This window comes from Chenopodium quinoa, unplaced genomic scaffold, assembly GCF_001683475.1.
Source record: "Chenopodium quinoa cultivar QQ74 unplaced genomic scaffold, ASM168347v1, whole genome shotgun sequence".
NCBI lineage: Eukaryota > Viridiplantae > Streptophyta > Magnoliopsida > Caryophyllales > Amaranthaceae > Chenopodium > Chenopodium quinoa.
In genome coordinates, this window is record NW_018743285.1 from 1350925 (window position 1) to 1372852 (window position 21928).

Sequence of the window (21928 nt, forward strand, 5' to 3'; positions counted from 1 at the left end):
TAAATAGATCAAGCTTATCTTAGATGATAACTAACATTAGTGTTTGTAACTTTTTTTATTTTAATTTTAGGGCGATGTATAGAGCGCACTAATAATGTGGACGAGGTTTGATATTAAGTTATGTATATTATCTCTTAAGGTCTTTTGAGTATGGATATCATTATATTAGAATATATGTTCTATTCAGATAACATATTGTTAGATTATATTGATACATATATTCTAACACGTTTTATTTAAAAGATCATTAGATCAAATCAAGACAAACTACCCCATATTTTCGTGTTTACATGTTTTATGATTTTTTTACTTATGAAAATTTCATATCTAGAAAGTTCACGTGAACTTAGCACGGATTGAATGTAACTAATAATGTCAAAACTTAATCAACTCGGAAAATCATATAAGATTAGATCAGATCAATAGTCTGAATAATTTAAATCAAATTTGGTGAGCTAATTAAACAATGTTTTAGGTGACCACATGCATGTCAATTTTATCACCAGTAAGGTTTCTAATATCTAAGCGGGAACAAGTAAATCACATAATCACCTACTAAAAAAAAAATTTTACATTGCTATATCTTTAACTCTAATCCTTAATTTAAACTTATGAAATTATTACTTAGTGCTTATTGTAATAGATCTAATGTGTGAACTAGTTTTCGTTGTCAACTGAAGACCTTGACTAAACAAATCTATATTTAATTACTCAAACACATACAGTATCTTGTTTTTAATACTCATTGGGGCATAATTTAACGACACTAATTTTTTTTTTTTTTTTTTTTTTTTTTGAGAAAAATTTAACGACACTAATTATACCTTAGCTATTTTAAGTTTTTATAACAAATATTGCAGCTTCATGCCAACTTGAGCTTTATAGAAAAGTCATCAATATGCCAAAGGTTGTCCACATCTCCAAGACTAGAATAAGGACATGTTATGCTTATCGCGTCTTCATTTGTTTTGGAAATAATAAGTTTTGAGCAGAGCTAATATCAATTACTTTATTTCAATCTAATACGAATATATAAATTCTAATATTGTCTAATAGTTTTAGTTAACTTTCAGTAAGTTCAGATAAATACAATTATGTGAAAATCAAATAAGTAGAACACATCATAATCCAAAACTAGTTGCGTCGTCAAACAAAAGGAACTATCCAATTGGGTGGCCCAATAGATCAGTCCAAAATGGTTCGAACTTAACTATTTAAATCTGGTTCAATTTTCGGCCTTTTATGTTTGTCCAAAGAAAACAATTTTTTGATTTAGCAAAATTTGTTTTTCCGCAATTCTTATTAATTTTAATTTCATACGGAGTACAACCTATGAATAATAAAACACAATGACATAAGAAAGTAGGTGTGACAAGCAAGCATTGCAGACAAACTAAGGGAAAATCATCTGTGTTGGTTTGGACATGTAAGACGGAGACCTGAGGGTGCACCGGTTCGAAGAGTGGAAGAGTGGGACCATGGAGGGGTTAAACGAGGGAGAGGGAGACCGAAAATGACTTGGTTGAAAGGAGTTAGGAAGGATATGAAATATATGGATCTGCATAAGGATCGGATGAAGCATTGGCCTGGATCGTAAGGGATGGAGGAGGAAGATTTTAGTGGATGACTACACGGAATAATCAAATTTGGTTCATTTAGCTGACCCCACTTATGGAATTAAGGATTTGATTGATTGAATGATACACGAATTTATATCCAAATTCAATGGTTTATTTAACTTGAAAAAATACAAATACACCTGACCTATTATTATTCAACCTATGCCTTTAAAAGATGAATTATGGTTCATTACTAAATGAAGGTAGAATACTAGTATTAGTAAAATTTTAATCATTAAAGTAAATATAATGCCTAAGTTGCCGATAAGATAGGTGATTTTTAAAAATATGCATGTTATAGTTAGTTTCATGGACAAATAGTTATAGTAATTTGGTTAATAGTAGTGAGCCTTGATGATTCATATTAAGCTAAAGAACAAGACTAATACACAAGTAATGATCCTAGTATACTACTTTCTTTATTCATTTTTGTTTATCCTATTTGAGATCTTTCATCAAAAGAGAGAAATTTTGTCTGTGAAAAATCTTCAATAATTATAACATAAAAAAATAAAAAAATAATAAAATAAAATAAAATAGTAATTCATGTAAAATCTTGTTAGATTAATATCAATTTGTAGTTTCAAAATTTTAACCAGATACATTATTTTAATAATGCGTTGTTGAAAATACTGATGATCAAATATACAAAGTACACATTATATTGAGACTGTGCAAAAAGACAAACGAGACAAGTAAAAAAGAACTTCATGAAGCGCGCGAATATAGATAGGTATGGAAAATCCTTGTGTAAACCTGGTTCACAATAATATTATTGTGGACTTGATGTGCCAGCTAACGTAATGTTGAACATATATTGATATCTACACGTGCCAAATGACATTACGTTGAACATAGTGACCCTAATTTTAACGTACTGGCCTTAATTTTACTATAGTGACCTTTATATTCATACTGACCCATGTATTAAACTCTCATTATAAAACATATTAATTATCTCTTATACATGACCTTTATTATAACACAATGACTTTTATTTTTAACATATTAAACTTTATTTTGACATAGTGACCATTTTATTGGTATAATGGCTATATTTTAAAATATCAATATTTAAACAAAGTGACCTTAATATTAGTGGTATACAATAAATTAAATTAGTGTGAACCAAATCTATTTAACAGTTTATAGATAGGTATAACATGAATACAATCCTTTATTTAGAGCCTGGAAATCCTTAAGACAATATTCCATTTAATTCATTACATAACATCATACGTACTAAAACACATACGACAAGACATCGATCTTTAAACTTGAAGTAACAAGCTGGCCAAACATACTAATATCGTTACAATCTAACCCGACTTAGAAGATGTTTTACGAACATAATCCTTAATATTGTGCCAATTGTTTTTGTTCTTGATCCTCTTCCACCATAGACTCGAGATCAAAATTAGTACGAGTATTCCTTGCTGAACAATTTGCACGAATTTCGCCTTGTGTCCCGGTCAATACACTAATTTGGCCCATTTTCACCATTGCGTCGATGAATTTTTCATGGAACAAGTCTTGGTTCGTAGCAAAACTCGTGACAATGCCCCTTGTCCTTGAATCGGTATGTAAATCTTGATCGGAGGTGAATAAGCCTTGACGGTTCATAAGGTTGACATAATACTTGTTATCGAATTCATTAGGAGTACGAATGTCCAAATTTGTAGTCCGATTAGTGGTATTTGTAGGGCAAACGAGTTTAAGGTTGTTAGCAAATGTTTGGTCCATGGTAGGGTCTTGAGTAGGGTAGAGTCTATTGGTGAAGGAGTTGCAATGGGCGAGTCCGATCGTGTGGGCTCCCGAGAGGGCCACGAGATCCGTGGTGTTTCGGTTGAAAACAATGGGACCTTGCCGAAGGTCCACTAAAATGGAGAAGACTGGATTCGATCCAAGCTGTGTTGGGCCGAAGGTTTCCTGCACAGTGAACACACGTAAACTAGCCTCGGGGGTGTTTCCGAGGAAGGCCCCTCCGATGCTAAAGTCAGTACAATGTGTAAAAAGGAAGACACTATGCAAGAGAGTTTGTAGCTTGAGGCTTTTGTGGAGTATTTCTCAATGCAAGAATGAGCATATGAGTTGGAATAATCCGTGTATGAGATAATGTATGTGATGATGCATGTGTTGTTGTGTCTGATAGTGTATATGATGTTATGAGATGTCTTATGTAAGAATATGACTCTCTCCTTGAATGTGTTAATATGAGGGCTTTTATACCTCATCATATTTGGAGAGGTTGGGCTTTAGCCCAATTGGCTTACTTTGTGGGCTGACTTTTGACTTTTGAGCAATTGGAGAGTTGAACCTTGACCTTGGGCTTTTAATTGGATCATTTAGTGCTCAGGCCCAATTTTGACTAAATTGGACCCAAACAACTTGCCCCCCAGACCCGATTCGGAAGAATGACGGGTCGGGTTTGATTTAACTCAGAAAAGGAGGGAAGTAAATGATTTAATTGATCCAAAAATTTGAATTTAAACCGTAATTAATGAGATAACAACGGTTAATGATTTGCGGAAGTTGGACGGATAATGGGCGGTTTAATCACAAGACATGTGTTTAATGGTTACTTAGTGGGTACTTAAGAGAAATTAAAGCACAGACTCTTCGTATCCCGTACCTGGAGATATAAACAGAGGCGCGTCATTCTCCTCACTGATTCACCAACACAAACCCAGAATTCTTCGAGAGAGAATCCAAGAATCCGTATCAAAACTTCGCAAATTCCCCCGAGCATTGAGCTTAGAAGCTGAGACTTGCCACTACGAACTCGTAAATCGGCAACTTTCGCTTCAGATTAGGTAAATTCCTTTGATTTCAGTTTATTTTTCTTCGAATTCGAACTCCTTCCCCTCTTCTTTCGACTTTTCTCTTCGAAATAGTCCATGGCAAGAGGAGTTAGAGGTAGAGCCCGTGCTCCAAGAAGAGCAAGGCCGATTCCCGATCCTAGGAATAGGATTGGGACCTGGAATGGTCGAAGGCCGGAGTCTGACCCTGCTGATGGGATTAGGGCGACTCCCCTTTCCTCGGCTCCTCCTCAAAGAACGGATGAGCCGAGTGCTTCTGGACGGGACGATGAAATTCCCGCTGTCCTTTGGGATATCCTCCCTGGGTTTTCAGAGTGGGAGAATGCCGAAGTCGCTTCGGCCATGATAAAGAACCGCCCCTACTCATGGTGGGTAGAGAACGCCGATCAATATCGATTTGCCGAGCAAATTGAGTTGCACTACGGCATTTTTGAAGCTGATGGATATTGGTGCCGAATGCCCTCAGCATCCGATAGAATCCATCGTCCACCCCCGGGGTATGTGGGGGTGTACACGAGACAGCTTCAGTATGGGCTGAGGTTCCCTTTGGACGTTTTCGTCCGAGACTTGCTGATCCATTACAACATTTCCCTATGTCAGCTAACCCCCACCAGCATCCGAAGGGTGATGACATACTTATGGGTCTGCAAGTTCTTCAGATACGTGCCGAACCTGCACTGCTTCAGAAAGCTCCATCGGCTAGTGCCAAATATTCAGAGTGGGCACGGAAGCCATGGTTCTGGGTGGTATCGGATTGAGTCCCGGCCCCAATACTTGACCATGTGGCCAAATGACTCTTCAGACAAGGACTGGAGAGGTCAATGGATTTGGGTTAGGGCACCCATAGATCCGGGCCACCCTTGCGTCTTCAGCGCTCCCCGGTACTTAGCTGAGCCTGATCCCGAAATGGGAAGTCTAGGTCCCCCCGCAGATAACGGGGCGGATCCGAACCTGGATCAGCAACATATCTTCGGCAAGCTGCCGAACCCGGGGGGGAGTGGTCGAATGCAGCATATCCCGGAGACTTGGCTCCCCGATACGCATTACGTTTTCCAAGAGAATATGCTAGCAGCTGTTGGCCTCAGCCGAAAGTTTAAGGATGGTAAGCTTCTTCGGCTGGGGCCGAGGCTTTTAACTACCTCTTTTTCTTCTCTCGCTTTGCTTTTTTATGCTGTGCCAACATATCTGAGCTAAACTTTTTCCCTTTCCTTTTTTCAGAGCGGGACGAGACCAACGTTGGTATTAACTACGCTCGTCTTGGTGTTAACCGAGAGCGAGTTGTAACTGAACGGGCCCCGTCTATCACTGAGCCGAGGCATAGGGAAGTTCATCTGGACTCTTCCCACTTCCAAATTGAGGCTGTTGCTCTGTATCAGAGGCAGAAGCCTTGGTGGAAGAAGAGAGACCCTTGGTTTCAGCTGCTGAACGAAGAAGCTGAAGCTGCCCGCACAGCCGAAGAGGTTGCACGGGTACTTGAGGCTTGTGAAGGAGGAGAAGGGTCCTCCAGAGCTGCTGAAGCCGAAGCTGCAGCTAGAGCAGCTGAAGAAGACGAGGCTTTGCTGAAGACCTCGGTGAGCTTTCAGACAACTTTTTTCTTTTCTTCTTTTTTTTTTTTTTTTTTTTTTTTTTTTTTTTTTTTTTTTTTTTTTTTTTTTTTACTCACACTCTTCTTCCCCCTGTCTGTTACAGTCTGAAGAGAGTAACAGACACAGAGAAGGCAAAGCTCCTGTTCGTCCCGAAGATCAAATACAAGAGTCTTCAGACTCAGATATGGACGAGCAGCCTCTTCTGAAAAGGCGCCGAAGGATGGCCATCATCGGCCCTCATGATTTTCAGCAGAGGCCGATGACCATCGGCGTCGCAATAAGGGAACCTGAGGAAGGCAATGGATCGCCGAGGGTTCCCCAGCCAACACCCCAATCTCCTCAAAAGACCCCTCCGCCACCTCCTGAGATGGAGGTGGATCAGAGAACTCCCGAACCTAAGGGAGGGGTCCAAGAAGAAATCAAGGAGAGTGCTGCTGAGCACGAAAATAAAGATGCCGTGATGTCAAGTGCTGAAGGCTTCACGGCAGATATCGCAAGAGAGGTTGAGGCTTTCGTCCTCACCCCTGAAGAAGAGGAGGTCATAGTACTTGACTCCTCTGAGAAGGACGATGCTGAGACAACCAAAGCTAATCAAGCTCCATCGTCGTCCTTCCCTTCTTTCCAGACTCTGCATTCTGGAGAAATGGGTTTCTCGGCCCCCCGAATTCCAATCCCAGATCACATCTGGGACCTCATATGGGGTCAAAACCGAGAAGGAGCTGAAGCCTACTTCGGCAGTTTTGCTGGCATGTCCGAAGTAGACAGGGCAAGGATCTGGTCGCTGAAGGCCACTGCTGGGATGGGCGAATCCAGTAGATCAGTTCCTGACCCAGCCAGGTCTAACCAACTGCTGATGATGCAGGTAATTTTCCTTCATTCCCTCCGAAATTCAGCTCTATTTTTTTTTTCTTATTACTTATTTTTTTTTGTCTTCCTGTTTTCAGTTCGTGCACAATCAGACTCTCACTGTAGAGCTGATTGATACCCTACAAGATAGGGTAGACGCTGCTGTGCACGAAAGGAAGGTGGCTGAAGAGGAAGTTAAGCTTGCTAAGCTGAAGCAAGCAGCAGCTGAAGAGAAGCAGCAGGAGGTTGAGGAGTACGGTAAAAAAGCTGCCGAAGCTCTGAAAACCTTCTGCGATGCTATGGAGATGGAGGTTTTTCCCCCACTGATGGAAGGGGAAAAATTCCTCCAGGAGCATATGGGAGTGGACGTCTCCAAATTCAAGGCTGCTATTGAGAGCCGAATTCAAGAAGGAACTGCTGCACAAGCTGAAGTGCAGCAGCGTCTAGAGGCTCTTGAAGCCAGCCGAATGGCTGCTGAAGAGTTGCTCTTGGCCAAAGACGTCCAACTCTCAGAGGCTGCTGCTGCTGCTGAAGCTCAAAGAGCTAAATTCCAAGAGGCTGAGGATCAACTGCTGATCCAGAAAGTTGAAGTGGCCCAAGCTCAGACAAAGGCTTTCCAAATTCAGCAAGAGCTGAATGAGCTGAAGGGTTCCTCCTCCAAAGTCGCTGAACAGCTGAAGAAATCCAAGGAAGACTTGGAGGAGACCCAGAAGAAGCTGGCTGATGCTGAGGCTTTACTCAAAGTCCGTGTTTACACCCAAGAGGAATATGAGATGGGTTTCAGAAACGGATTCCGAGTATGCCGAAGACTCTGCCTTCATGCTGAGCCGAAGCTGGACTGGTCTAAATGTGCTGAGTGGGTCCAGAATCCCGAAGACCCTCACATGAAGTATGCAACTCCAGCTGAAGCTGAAATTCTTAAGGCTGAGGAAGCCGAAGAGGAAGCTGAAAGACTGGAGTTGGAAGCTGAGCAGAGGGAAAGGGAGGCTCGGCAAAATGCAAAGCCCGCCTCTTCGGCTGCTGGGGCTGAGGCCACCATGGGACTCAACGCTGATCAGTCTGATCCCCCGGCTGAAGCATAGGAACTCGGGCAGTCGTCTTCAGAATCTTGCGGTTCATCATGTGCTTAACTTTAGACTTGCCGCTTTCTGAGTTTTTTGCCTTGTTTTTTGCTTCAGCTTGCCTTGTCGTACAGCAGTTTTATTTTTTTGCTTATGTACGTATTTCGGCAGCTGTTATTTTCCGCTTGTGGGCGGCTGCCGATACTGAATTATTGAACTTGTAGCTCAAAAATTTTTTCTTCAGTTGCTTTATTTTTGAATGCTTTACTGTTTCTTTTCTTCAACTCTGCCGAACATAGCTGCACTGCGTGCTTCTTGCCCCCACAGAAATTGAAGTATGACTTTAGTTGAATAAGCAATTTCTGAACTTCTTCAAAATAGATATCCGAAACACAGGGCCAACTTAAGGCAATGCTTCTGGGATACAAGTCTTACTGAAGATTGACTGTCTGAAAGTTGGATATCCGAAACACAGGGCCAACTGAAGGCAATGCTTCTGGGATACAAGTCTTACTGAAGATTGTCTGAAAGTTGGATATCCGAAACACAGGGCCAACTGAAGGCAATGCTTGGGATATTAGCTTTCTGGGACTAACCTCTTTAGAACAAGTCTTACTGAAATTTGACTTCAGCTGAAAGACCAGCGTTCTTAAAGAAGACGTATATCCGAAACACAGGGCCAACTTAAGGCAATGTTTCGGATAATGGCTCTCTGGGATACAAGGCTCAGTTAAGGCAATATCCCAGGATTGTCCATGGACTCGTGTCTTTGGAGAACAGGTCTTACTGATGTTTGATTTCAGCTGAAAGACCAGTGTTCTTTAAAAAGACTGAGTTTTGTAAGCCATCTGAAACCCAGTTACCCGAAGGCGAAGGTTTCAGACGAGGCTGATTTAAAAAGGCTGTTATCCTTGATTTTCTGTCTATCTTTGAAAAATGGATACCCGAAACACAGGGCCAACTTAAGGCAATGTTTCGGATAATGGCTCTCTGGGATACAAGGCTCAGTTAAGGCAATATCCCAGAATTGTCCATGGACTCATGTCTTTGGAGAACAAGTCTTACTGAAGTTTGACTTCAGCTGAAAGACCAGTGTTCTTTAAAAAGACTGAGTTTTGTAAGCCATCTGAAACCCAGTTACCCGAAGGCGAAGGTTTCAGACGAGGCTGATTTAAAAATTTTCAACTGTTGCTGTTATCCTTGATTTTCTGGCTATCTTTGAAAAATGGATACCCGAAACACAGGGCCAACTTAAGGCAATGTTTCGGATAATGGCTCTCTGGGATACAAGGCTCAGTTAAGGCAATATCCCAGAATTGTCCATGGACTCATGTCTTTGGAGAACAAGTCTTTCTGAAGTTTGACTTCAGCTGAAAGACCAGTGTTCTTTAAAAAGACAGGTTTTGTCAGCAATCTGAAACCCAGTTACCCGAAGGCGAAGGCTTCAGACGAGGCTGAATAAAAAACCCTCAAAGAGTAGATAGAACAAAGAAAATTTTGAAAGGATAAACAGTTGTAAATTTTATATAAATGGCGGCTCCAAGGCCTGTCATTAGTTCAAAATGTACTTACAAAGATTGTTCTGCCCCGAAGGGTTTACACATGGTATTTTTTCAGTACATCAGCATTCCAGTGATTCTTCAACTCAGTTCCATCCAACTGCCGAAGTCGGTATGTCCCTGGCTGAAGCTCATCATAAATTTCATAAGGTCCCTCCCATGTAGCTGAGAGCTTCCCATGGATTCGGCCTTTCTGAACTGCAGCAGCATTCCGAAGGACAAGATCCCCAATTTTGAGAGGCCTTGCATGGACCCTTCAGTTATGGGAGATGAGGTCTGAACTTATCCCGGGCATATCAGCTGCCGAGAAAGCAAACACATCTCTGTTATCCCGCAGGAGCTGAATAAGTTCACAACGGGTGTTAGGATCAAGGTCCATCCCGATTGTTACACATTTCTCAGCATCTCCTTCGGCCAACTCTGCTGTTTCAGTCTGTTGGTCCATGTCCATTGCTGATGGACTGGACTCTTCAGAATCTGGTCTGCTGCCAATGTCAGCAGGTGTCCCAGTCTTTGTGTTCTTCGGCTGGCTCTCTGAGTCTTTCGGCTCAGATGAAGAGTCAACCTTTTCCCTTTCGGGACCTTTTTCTCTGGGCACTGATCCTTGGGCCGAAGCACTTAGGCCTTTCGGCTTTTTTGTGCTTGGCTCTCTTTCTTTTTCTTTCTCCTCCTCATCCTTGTCGTTATCTGGGCGACTACTGGATGGCTTGAGGTAGTTGCACCTTCGGGCGTCCTTCTGGTTGCCCTGTATCCTTTCGGGGAAGCCGGCGTCTGAGACATAAATCATCAGCTGATGATAAGTTGAGACGACCCCTTGGATCTCGTGAATTATGGGTCTCCCCAAAATCACGTTGTACACTGAAGGAGCGTCGATGACCAAAAACTCAATCATGACGTTCCGGGCTGCCTCATCGCAACCGATGGTGACAGGAAGTGTCACCTTCCCATCTGGATAAGTTGAAGCCCCATTGAACCCGGATACCGGATAGGGTACCGGCGTAAGGTGCTTGGGCTTCAGCTTAATTTGGTTGTAGGCCTTTCGGAACAGAATGTTTGCTCCGCTGCCACCGTCAACAAGGACCTTACTGACGTCGTGGTTGGCCACCGTGGCGATGATCACCAACGGATCCTCGTGAGGGAACGTAATCCCCCGGCAGTCGGCGGCTGTGAACGTCATGTTCGGCACCGGCGACTGGGGAGATTGAATGTCAGCGTTGTTCACCTGGTGAGTCAAAGCTCTAAGGTGACGCTTGTGCTCCCTCCGAGAGTATATTCCTCCCGAGATAACATTGATCGGAGGGAATTTCCCCTCCGGTTTTTTACTGTTTTTCCGGGGGAAATCAAGGTCCTGCCGAGGGTCCTTTGCTAACCTTTCGGATTCTTTTTTCTCGCGGTGATCCGCGATGTATTTTTTCAAGTATCCCTTCCGGACCATGTCTTCTATCTGGTCCTTCAGCTGGATACACTCTTCAGTGTTGTGGCCCGAAGACTCGTGGAACTCACACCACTGATTTTTATTTTTTCGCTGATACCACTCTGGGAGTGGTCTCGGCTTTCGGTAACTCTGCTCCTCCTTCGTCACACTGTAAATTTTGGCGCGTGGAAGAGAGAGCGGAGTGTAGGACTCGTATCTGCCTGTGTATGAGGCAAACCTGTCCTTCTTTAGGTCGCTGGCCGAAGATGGCTCCGAGGCCTTTGATTTTCCCTTTGCCTTATGGCCTTGGCCTTCAGACAAGGGTATTTGCCTCTGTTTCCCTCCCCCGGATTGAGGTTGGGTTTTTGCTTTATTCCATTCTTCGGCTCGGATGAACTTATCCGAAGCACTAAGAGCTTCCTCCAAGGTCTGCGGGGTATGCATGACCATGAAGTCTAGGAATTTTCCTGGCTGAAGGCCATTCTGCATTGCAAAAACAGCTAGCCCCTGGTCCAGCTGAGAGACGCTTGATGACTCGTTACTGAAACGGGTCAGGTAGTCTCGGAGGCTTTCGGTTTCCCCCTGTTGCAGACCCATGAGCTCTGCGGTAGTCTTTTCTCGGCGGTTTGCCGTGGAAAACTTGCTCCTGAACTTGGAGGACAGATCATCCCAACCTGTTATGGAGCCTTGCCTTACTCCCTTGGAGATCCACGCTTGCGCGACCCCCTTGAGAGTGGTTGGGAAATATTTGCACCAAGTTGCCTCGGATCTGGGGCAAAGATGCATATGAGCCTCATACGAGGCCACGTGGTCCTTCGGATCCGTGGTCCCGTCATATGTGATATGCGACGGTATTTTAACCGTGGGTACGCGCTCTTCTAGTATCCATTGCTCGAATGGTGAACTAGCGGGAAGCATAATGGCCTTGCCCTTGTTCCTGGCCGAAGGGACCGCGCTCCGCCCTCTCAGAGAGGTAGGAGTGGTTTTCGTCCCTGGCTGGGAAGTCTGGGCCTCGGCTGCAGGGAACGTGAGGCGACTACGCACGCTCGGTTCCTGGCCGCCGAGTCGGTCAAGGACGCTTCTGCGAGCAGTCTCAGGTTCCCGGCGAGCAGATTCTGGCCGAGAAGCTGAGCTGCTGCTCTTATGCGCTGCTGGTCTTGAGGATGAGGATCCTTTAAATAATTGAGAGTTCTTCTTCCTCTGTTTTTTCATTTTTCCAAGAATCCTCCTCCCACTCTTCCAGTTCCCGGAAGGAAGGAAGCTTCCCACCGTCATGGTCTAACTTCCTCCGCTGATGCCGGGTATGCGGAGGAGTTCGATCACGAGGCGGTGGCATATTCTGTGCCCTCATTGCCTCCATGAGTACTGCCAGCGCTCTTGCCACCTCCTCCGAACTGGGCCCCGTCAAAGGGGTCCCCGGCCGAGTGTGGTAATGAGGCCGTGCAGCCGATGGTTGGCTTTGGGACACTGAATATGTCCTATGATCAGACTGACCCCTGCTAGACCGAGAGTGGTCCGGCCTATATTGAGAGTCATGCATTATAGGAGATAGGGAATCCTCCTTGTGTGATCCTCCCCCCGAGCCGGCACCCTTGGGAGAGTTCCGGTCCGGCGAGGGCGATGGTGTAGGGGTTTTAGGCTTTTCGCCCGCTCCTTGACGGAGGCTTTTGCTCTTGCGGTTCTTAGCCATGGCTGCTAAGATAATTGCAAGATGATCTTGGTTAGGAATTTGGCTTAAAGATTTTTGAAAGTCTTCCCCACAGACGGCGCCAAATTGTTTCGGTTGAAAACAATGGGACCTTGCCGAAGGTCCACTAAAATGGAGAAGACTGGATTCGATCCAAGCTGTGTTGGGCCGAAGGTTTCCTGCACAGTGAACACACGTAAACTAGCCTCGGGGGTGTTTCCGAGGAAGGCCCCTCCGATGCTAAAGTCAGTACAATGTGTAAAAAGGAAGACACTATGCAAGAGAGTTTGTAGCTTGAGGCTTTTGTGGAGTATTTCTCAATGCAAGAATGAGCATATGAGTTGGAATAATCCGTGTATGAGATAATGTATGTGATGATGCATGTGTTGTTGTGTCTGATAGTGTATATGATGTTATGAGATGTCTTATGTAAGAATATGACTCTCTCCTTGAATGTGTTAATATGAGGGCTTTTATACCTCATCATATTTGGAGAGGTTGGGCTTTAGCCCAATTGGCTTACTTTGTGGGCTGACTTTTGACTTTTGAGCAATTGGAGAGTTGAACCTTGACCTTGGGCTTTTAATTGGATCATTTAGTGCTCAGGCCCAATTTTGACTAAATTGGACCCAAACACGTGGTGTTCAAGCTTTTGGCGGCGAAGGCGTTGATAAGTTGTGTAGTGTTGAAAACGGGTGGTGGTAGATTGGCTAGTGTTTCGTTTCTTGAAGCAAAGCTTAGGCCATCCTTTCTTCCTAAGGGAACATTGTAGAAAGGTCCACCTGCCTAGAAAATTAGATTACAAAGTAATAAATTTAAATTGTGAAGGGATTTGATAAAATAAGGAAAATAAAGGCAAAAACGTTAATCCTCAGGCGAATTCAACTTAACAAAAATAAATACATAAATAAATAATTAAAAAATTAAATTTAACAGAATAAAATAAACTAAGGTAGTATTAATATGACTACCATTTTAAAATTAACGATAGAGTTGTACGTAATATTGTTTATTCTTGAGTCATTGGATACAACAGTTGTTATGACTTTTAAAATTATATAATGTAGTTGACAAAAATAAATAAATAAACAACATTATTTTTTTTATTTTTATTTTTTTTTGTACGGAGTATTGAATTTACAATATTATCATAGGCCACATAAGTAGTATGGGTACCCCTCACAAGGAGGGCGTTATAAAGTTTTTATCTTATCTGTTAAAAAAAAAATCACAGTTATATATGGAGTAGTATTATATTTCCTTCATCTCTTAGTATTATTCACAAATTAACTTTGGTCACAATTTTTATGTATAAATTTCATTAACTTAATTGTTTTTTTCCTCCAAAAAAAAATAAAATTAATTCGGATAACTAGCTTTCTATCTAAAAAAAACCTCGTATAAGTAGCTTTTTTTATCTATTAAAATATTAATTAATCTATTTATTACTTTTTACAAAAATTAGTTATTCCACTTTGACTATTTTATTATTCACATACCTAAGTAGCTTAGAATATGATTTTTTTTTAACAAATATATATACACACACAAAATGTTGTACTATAAAATGTCAAAGGATTTGTGTCAATATATATTTTAAATACGTATTTTTACTCCCTGCGTTTCATAATGTTAGTCCCATTTAGAATCATTTGACTATTAAAAATTAGAAGCAGTCTTCTAAATTTTTCTTTATATATAAAAACAAACATAATAATATGAGATCTAATTTTATTCGTCTCAATAACTTTATTATTATTTATTTTTTATAATTTTTATGAGTGTGAAATTAAAGATATTTGAGACCAAAAATTTGCATTGATATACGTAAATAGGACTAGTATTATTTACCAATATATAAATACAAAATTGATAAAAATAAGTGATCTAATTAAGAATTGGCAATTGAAAGTAAAAGTAAAACGATTAAAAAAAGAACCTAAATTTTTAAATATTTATCAACTAATTTGTTAATTAACATGGTTAGTTTAAAAGGACTATAAATTAATACCTGATAAACAGACTCACGAGCTGCAAGGGTAAGGATATCAGCACAAGATACCACTCGGCCACAATAGTAATGCACATGAGCACGAAGATCATTTATAATTCTAAATGCCTCAAGCCTTAGCGTCAAATTTGGAGGTGCATCCTTTTCACCTTGACTACTAGGTGAACCATCAAGAAGTACTGAACTATCACATCCCTAACAAATAAATGTGGAGTTGTATTAATATTTTGAATTTTTGGGCAGGAGAAATTATTAAAAGTTGAGAAATCATTATTAGAATCTATATATAATTTGATATTAAATAAAGTTTATTGACTATATACTTTGTATATATGCACACTATAGCATATCAATATGATATTCTGAATAAACTCCGGTAAATATAATTGAAAACTAAACCACCAATAGAATAATATTTGCAATATTTATCAAAATCGAATGATTTATATTATATGCAACAAATGTGTTCTTTCTTTAAAGTTTTGATAATCTAATTTCTTAATTGGTTTGTGATGAGGAAATGCATATGAAATGAAGGTGGTTTAACATTGTTGTTTCAAAATAATGATAATAAAACATTTTAATAATATCTCTGTATAATTAGACTTAACATTTTTTATTATACTCTCTTCGTTCCATATACTTACATACATTGACTTTTTCACCTATTCATAGTTTATAATTACTCGTAATATCATAATAATACCTGAACAAAGCAATCATGGAAATGAAGACGGAGTAAAGCAGCTGCTTGCGTTATATCACGATTAAAAACCTCCCAAAGATGATCCCTAATAATGTATTCCAAATCAGGGCAACTATTTTGATAATGTGAGTATGATAAACCAGGCACAACTGGAACTGAGCTATGACGACACTTTGATTTTCCTACCACCAAAGATATAACAACTACGAAAAAAGAGAAATTTTTAAAGAGTACCATATTATTATTATTTTCTCTTGTATTTTTCTCACTTTAAAACTCTAATTATTATTTTTATCTTGAAGATATTGCCCATGCATTTCACAGCCCTATTTATAGGAGGCAAAATAGAGATAAGACGTTAATAAATTTTGTTAGTTTTGTTTTTATTAACTTGATTGATATTTCAGGATTGATTTGTGAATCATATTTATCCACATGCATAGTGTTGGTGCTTCCGTGCTTAGCTAGGGTTTATCTTCCCCCTTCATTTTGTCATAATTAAACTCATACGAAGTATAACTTACGTAACTACGTAAGGTACTTCTTCTACTGTTGTATATATGCAATGATTGGATTTTGTGTAACACGTTTAGTGACTTCAATTCATATTGCCTATTTGCAAAGATGAATTTTTGAAAATTAGATTGTATTAAACACGTTTAGTAACCATATATTGTATCTCCATAACAAAATATTAGATGAGTTCGTTTCACCGTAATTCAACCACCCAAAAATTGATAAATATGTCTAACAAATTATATGGAATTTTTAATTTCAATGACTTACCTAAAATGCTCAAAAGCGTATATTCAAATTTCAAAAGTCGAGATTTTCAAAAGGTTTACAAAATGTACGTCTAATAATTTACTTTGTGTAACTTATTTTCATTTTATTAGGAATCTAGATTCACATAATATATTCTCATTAAAAATGATTAATTATGTTCCGTTAGTGAGATGTACTGCCATACAAGATTTTGGCATAAATGTATTTCTGACATGAAATTTAAGTCATACGAATGCATTAATTAAAACACAAATTCTTGAAAAAGGCCGGCTTACATTAACTTAGTGTAAAACCGATCCACTTCTCTCTTCTGGACTGGTCTCACACATGCCAGTCCAGCGGTTATTTTTTGTTTCCGTTTTTTTTTTTTCATTTTAGCGCGTCTACTCTTCTACACTATTCTTCAATTTATTTCTCTGTTACTGCTCTGCAATTTCTCTCTCCTCTGTTCATATTTCTCTTCATCATTCCTTTGTTTTGTTGATTTTCTTCAGTTGACGAATTGAATTTTGGATTCTCATTGGTTTTTGAGGTTAGTTTTTAAATTACTTTTGGTTTAAATTGCATAATTTTTGTTCATTAGTTGTTGTAATTGTTGATTTGTTATGGTTTTACATTATGCATGTGTATTATTAACTTGTAATTCTCCACTTTATTTCAATTTTAAAGTAGAATCCTTTGTTTTCATTATGCATGTGATCTCACAAAAGGCAATGTTGAATTGACTACCTTAATATTTTGATGATTGACTTAACAAAACAAACTCTTACTAATAATGTGTGTTGAGTCCTGGTTAAATAGAAGATTCAGGTATAAGCTAAATGTTCCGGAGCAGGAACAAAAGAGTTTGGAAGTCTTGACGTGATAAGCAAGCTTTCAAGAAAAACTTACAAGCTGCAATACTTAGAATATTTTCTGTACGCACTTGGGAATCAAAGTGTTGGAAGGAACGCATAAGAAACTTGAAGTTCCAGAAATAAATAAAACCTGGAGTTCCTGAAGGAACTTAACGTTTGACTCAGAAAAGAATTTACTAAAGATTTAAAACAGTTTTGAAATCCTTGAAATAAGGAAAGGGTAAAAATCAGTTTGAAAAGATACGTTTTAGAAATAAATAAAAGTTAAATAATTCTTTAATTTAAAAGATAAGTTTATTAATTTTAAATAAAATAATTATTTAAATGTTTTATCTTTTTAAATATCTTTTTGATTATTATTTCTTAAATAAATATTTATCAATTAATAAATATTCTTTTAACTGTTTTTGACCCAGTAAACTTGTTTGCTTGTTTTAAGGAGTCACGTTGAACTTGGGAGAGAAGTCAGTGAAACCATGATTCTCCACTCCCTCAACGTAAATCTTAACTTCCTAGTTATGATAAACGTGGGATTGAGGGGGAAGTGGGAACATGGTTGAGACTTAACAATTCTCTCTATAAAAAGCAATCAACAATGCTGTTTTGAAGCGTGGAAAAATAATTGAAGCTTTCTGAGCGTTAAAGTTTCTAAGTATTTTAAAAGCTGAGTTCTTTCCATCCTTGAGTCTCTTAAGTGCATTAGGAAAATCCTGTAGTTACTTTGTAATTGGGATTGGGGTTTGTGAGAGTTGTAAGTGTGAGGCTTGAGAGAGTTCTTCACATTGTACAAGTGATTCAAGTCGAATCACAGAGATAGTGAAACTGCGATTGAGGGATCGTAGTTGGGAAACTTGAATTCCTCACGGAACTGGGTCTAGGCAGAATATTTAAGTTTGTAATTCATCTTTACATAGTAAAATAATTCATTGCCTATTTCGAGTGTCTTCTCTCTTAATAGTTAGTTTAATTCCGCAAAATTTTTTAAAGTCTACAATTCACCCCCCACTTGTAGTAGACATTGTTCTATCAGCCAAATAATATCTCCAGCTTCTGTCTAGTAATCCTAACAATCGTGTCTTCTTCATGCACTTGGTCCCGTTTCTCTTGCCTTAAAGCTATTTTTTGACTTGAAACAGCGAGTTTGGACGTTTTTTTTATAAATAAATAAATTAATTAATTTTTGTTTTTAAGAAAAAAGCAGGTTTAATTTGGGCGCAATTTTTTTGGCCGAAACTTTGGCCAAAATGGGTCCAAAATGGGCCTTTTTTACCATTTCCAGCTTGTACCGGCCAATGATCATGTATATATTAGCACAACCAAAATAACCGATAGAAATCATAGGATAATCTTCATCAGTCATGCAAGTTGTGTATACTATCTGTTTGGGTCCAATTTATTTCAATTGGACCTGTCCACAAATGATCCAATTACAAGCTCAAAGCAGGTTCAACTTTTCTAAGCATGTCAAGTCAGTCAAAGCAGGCCCAATCAATGTGGCAAACTCACTTGGCTTCAAGGCCTATTTAATCTATTTGAATAATGTATAAATGCCTTCACTTCTCTTACTCTCAATTCATTCACATTAAGCCTCAAGCAATTAATTCTCTTGCACAGTTTTCTCTCTCTAGAAAACACTGTACTGACTTCAGCATCGAAGGGGCCTTTCTCAGCACAACCCCCGAGGCCAGTTTACGTGTGTTTGCTGTGCAGGAAATCCTCGTCCCAGTCATCACTTGGGGCGAGCCCAGTGTTCAGCCTACAGGAAAGGTCTGGACAAAGGACCCATTGTTTTCACCCGAAACCTATCTTTACAAGTGTAGGAAATATAGCTAGTCAAATATTGAACAAGATTAACTAGAATGAAGTTTTGGCGTCATATTGGAAATCACTACCTAAAGTACTGCCTTTTTTTTTTACAAATTTTTAAATGTGACTGGCCATACCTTGTGGTCGGACTTGCTCGAGTTACTTGGTCAGAAGTTACTTGAGGGGTTACTTGATCATCAGGGGTTACTTGAGGGGTTCGGTCTGGGGTTATTTGTGGGGTTACTTAAGGGGTTACTCGGTCAGTGGTTACTTAAGGGGTTACTCGGTCATGAGTTACTCAAGTGGTTACTCGGTTAGGGGTTACTTGAGGGGTTACTAGTAACCCCTGACCGAGTAACTCGAGTAATCCAAGCCACACGGTATGGCCAGCCACACAGAAAAATCTCCTTTTTTTTTCTAAGAATTTGATTACTACCTAAATATGGAACAAGATTAACTTTTTACAATTTTACATATTAACAACTTCTGTCCATATCGCAACTTTTCTACTAATCCAATATTTAGATGCGATCATTTAAAAACAGGAGTATTTTTTTCAAAAGAAAACGTAGGCAGAAACCATTCAATTTGTACCCAATGATACAAGAAGTCAAGAAAAACGCTCCAAACAAGTTCATTGACATCACACCTCACCTTATTATAAGATAACATACTAAACACACACATCAAAACATCGACACTTACGTGTAGGAGGCTAGTCAAACATACATATCTACTTGAAGTTTTAGTACAATGTTTGTTCCTTAAAATTGTGACAATTTTCCTTGTTCTTGATCAACTTCCACCACAGATTTGATGTCCTCATCATACTTATTAGCATTTCTTGCTGAACAATTAGCACGAATTTCCCCTTGTGATCCCGTCAATACATGAAGTTGTCCCATTTTAACCATTGCATCTATAAACTTTTGAAAGAACAAGTTTTGGTTGATGGCAAAACTTGTAACAATATCTCTCGTTTTTGAATTAGCATATAAATCTTGATCGGAAGTGAACAAGCCTTGACGATTCATTAGGTCGACATAATACTTATTGTCAAAGACATTAGGAGTACGAATGTCCAAATTCGTAGTGTTATCAGTCGTCTTTGTTGGACACGTGAGTTTAAGGTTTTTAGCGAAGGTTTGGTCCATGGTAGGGTCTTGAGGGTAGAGTCTATCGGTGAAGGAGGAGCAATGGCTGCGCCCGATGGTGTGGCCTCCGGAGAGGGCCACGAGGTCCGTGGCGTTCAAGTTTTTGTTGGATAGGGAGTTGAGGAGTTGGTCAGTGTTGAAAGAGGGGGGTGGTAGATTGGCTAGTGTTTCGTTTAGTGTAGCAAATTTTAGGCCATCCCTTCTTCCTAAGGGAATCCAGTAGAATGGTCCACCTGACTGAAAAATCACAAAGCAAAATATGATAGTGTGAGATCATAATTCTACATACGATGGATAATTAATCATACAAAATACAAATATAGTTTTAAGACACGATTTTTCAAAAGGTGATTTTTTATGTAATTTTAGGAGGCGATTAGAGTAGGAAATAGTGTTACTGTGTTAGGTATTACGTGGTTATGTTGATTAATTTGTCTGTTAACATTATTTAACCTCTTTCTCATAATTTATGTCAAGTAGGTGTGTTCGCAAATTAATAAATATTAATAAAATATTCTTGTAAATTATTTTTCAAATCATTCAAAAATAAAATCAAGAAAAAAGAGGTTAGATTTGAAATAATAAAGTCCTTATTTGTTTATTGGATCTTTGTATTTTTTCCAAGTTCTAGTTTAGCCGCCAGTACTAAAACACATTTATTCAAATCTTGTGTCACACAAAATTAATAATTTTCAAATCAACATATTCGGTCTTGGGGACAACCCCTAACAAATACAAAATCCATTCAAATAATTTATGTAATTTCATAGAAAAAATTATCATATCTTGTCTCTTGGGAAACCAGCCATACATTGCATACTCCGATCCCTCAGCTAATTGAACCCTACCATTTTAAAATTACTTTATTAGCTAACAACTCCCTCTGTCAATATTTTTTCTCCAATTGGGTCAAATTTCAAAAACTTTTACTATAAATTCATATTAATCTATAAGTGATAATATAATCACGTGGAATCTTGCTACATTCATCTCATTGTATATTTTATTAATATCAGGTTTTATAATACTTTTTTTGTGTGTATGGAAATGGAATTATATGAAGACGTTTTAAGACACATCTTGAAAACCGTAAAAAGTCAAATGGAGCAATAAAACAATAGGGACAGAGAGAGTACGTATTATCGAATGGCTAAGGTTATAGTTTCATAATTTAATAGAAGATAATAACAATACCTGAAATACGGATTCACGAGCAGCAAGGGCGGTGATATCAGCACAAGAGACAACCCGTCCACATTGTTGATGCACAAGGGCACGAAGATCGTTTATAATTTTAAATGCCTGAGCCCTAAGCGTCAAGTTTGGAGGTGCATCCTTCTCACTTGGACCACTAGCTGATCCATCCAACAACACTGAACCATCACATCCCTATAATACAAAGGCATAACATCGTGAGTAAAAATATGCATAATGAAATTCATCCATATACTGTAGAATAGACCTTATCAGTTAGCTAAGCTAGCTTGACCATCAAGCTTATAACGCTATTCTAACATTTACTTGTCATATACTACAGTAGTACGTAGTAATAATAATTGACCCCTCTACTCGATCAGAACATAAAATAAAATTTAATTCTATAATTGACCATCAAGCTTACGAGTTACACTGAATTGGCATACTCCTCATAATTAAATGTCACGTTGATTGTATCATCAACTAGTGCTACGCAACAATTAAATTCAGACATACGTAGATATATACCTGAACGAAGCAATCATGGAAGTGAAGGCGGAGCAAACCAGCAGCTTGGGTTATATCACTTTGAAAAACCTTCCAAAGATGATCTCTAATAATGAAATCCAAACCAGGACAACTAGATGAATAAAATGTGTATGAAAGACCAGGCACAACTGGTATTGTACTCTGACCCTTAGAGACTCCTATTATTAAAGATGATACAACTAGGAATAGAGGCAAAAACTTTAAGGCTGCCATCTATAAAGTTGTTTTAGATAGACTTGGAAACATTGTCCATTGCAGAAGCCAATATATA

General features: G+C 39.1%; 2 protein-coding genes across 2 annotated transcripts; both read right to left on the reverse strand.

Moving 5' to 3' along the window:
• Positions 1-2778: 2778 nt before the first annotated feature.
• On the reverse strand, positions 2779-15589 carry LOC110735554 (peroxidase 12-like). Its single transcript, XM_021915746.1, has 4 exons — positions 15309-15589; positions 14603-14797; positions 13238-13377; positions 2779-3462 (listed from the first exon to the last, which is right to left on the reverse strand). The coding sequence occupies exons 1-4, from the start codon at positions 15543-15545 to the stop codon at positions 2976-2978; spliced, it is 1059 nt and encodes a 352-aa protein (XP_021771438.1). The 5' UTR covers positions 15546-15589; the 3' UTR covers positions 2779-2975.
• A 3718-nt stretch (positions 15590-19307) lies between these two features.
• On the reverse strand, positions 19308-21922 carry LOC110735671 (peroxidase 12-like). The gene is made up of 3 exons (XM_021915858.1): positions 21637-21922; positions 21106-21300; positions 19308-20148 (listed from the first exon to the last, which is right to left on the reverse strand). Exons 1-3 carry the CDS (start codon positions 21868-21870, stop codon positions 19522-19524), a joined length of 1056 nt encoding a protein of 351 aa, XP_021771550.1. The 5' UTR covers positions 21871-21922; the 3' UTR covers positions 19308-19521.
• Between the last annotated feature and the right edge of the window lie 6 nt (positions 21923-21928).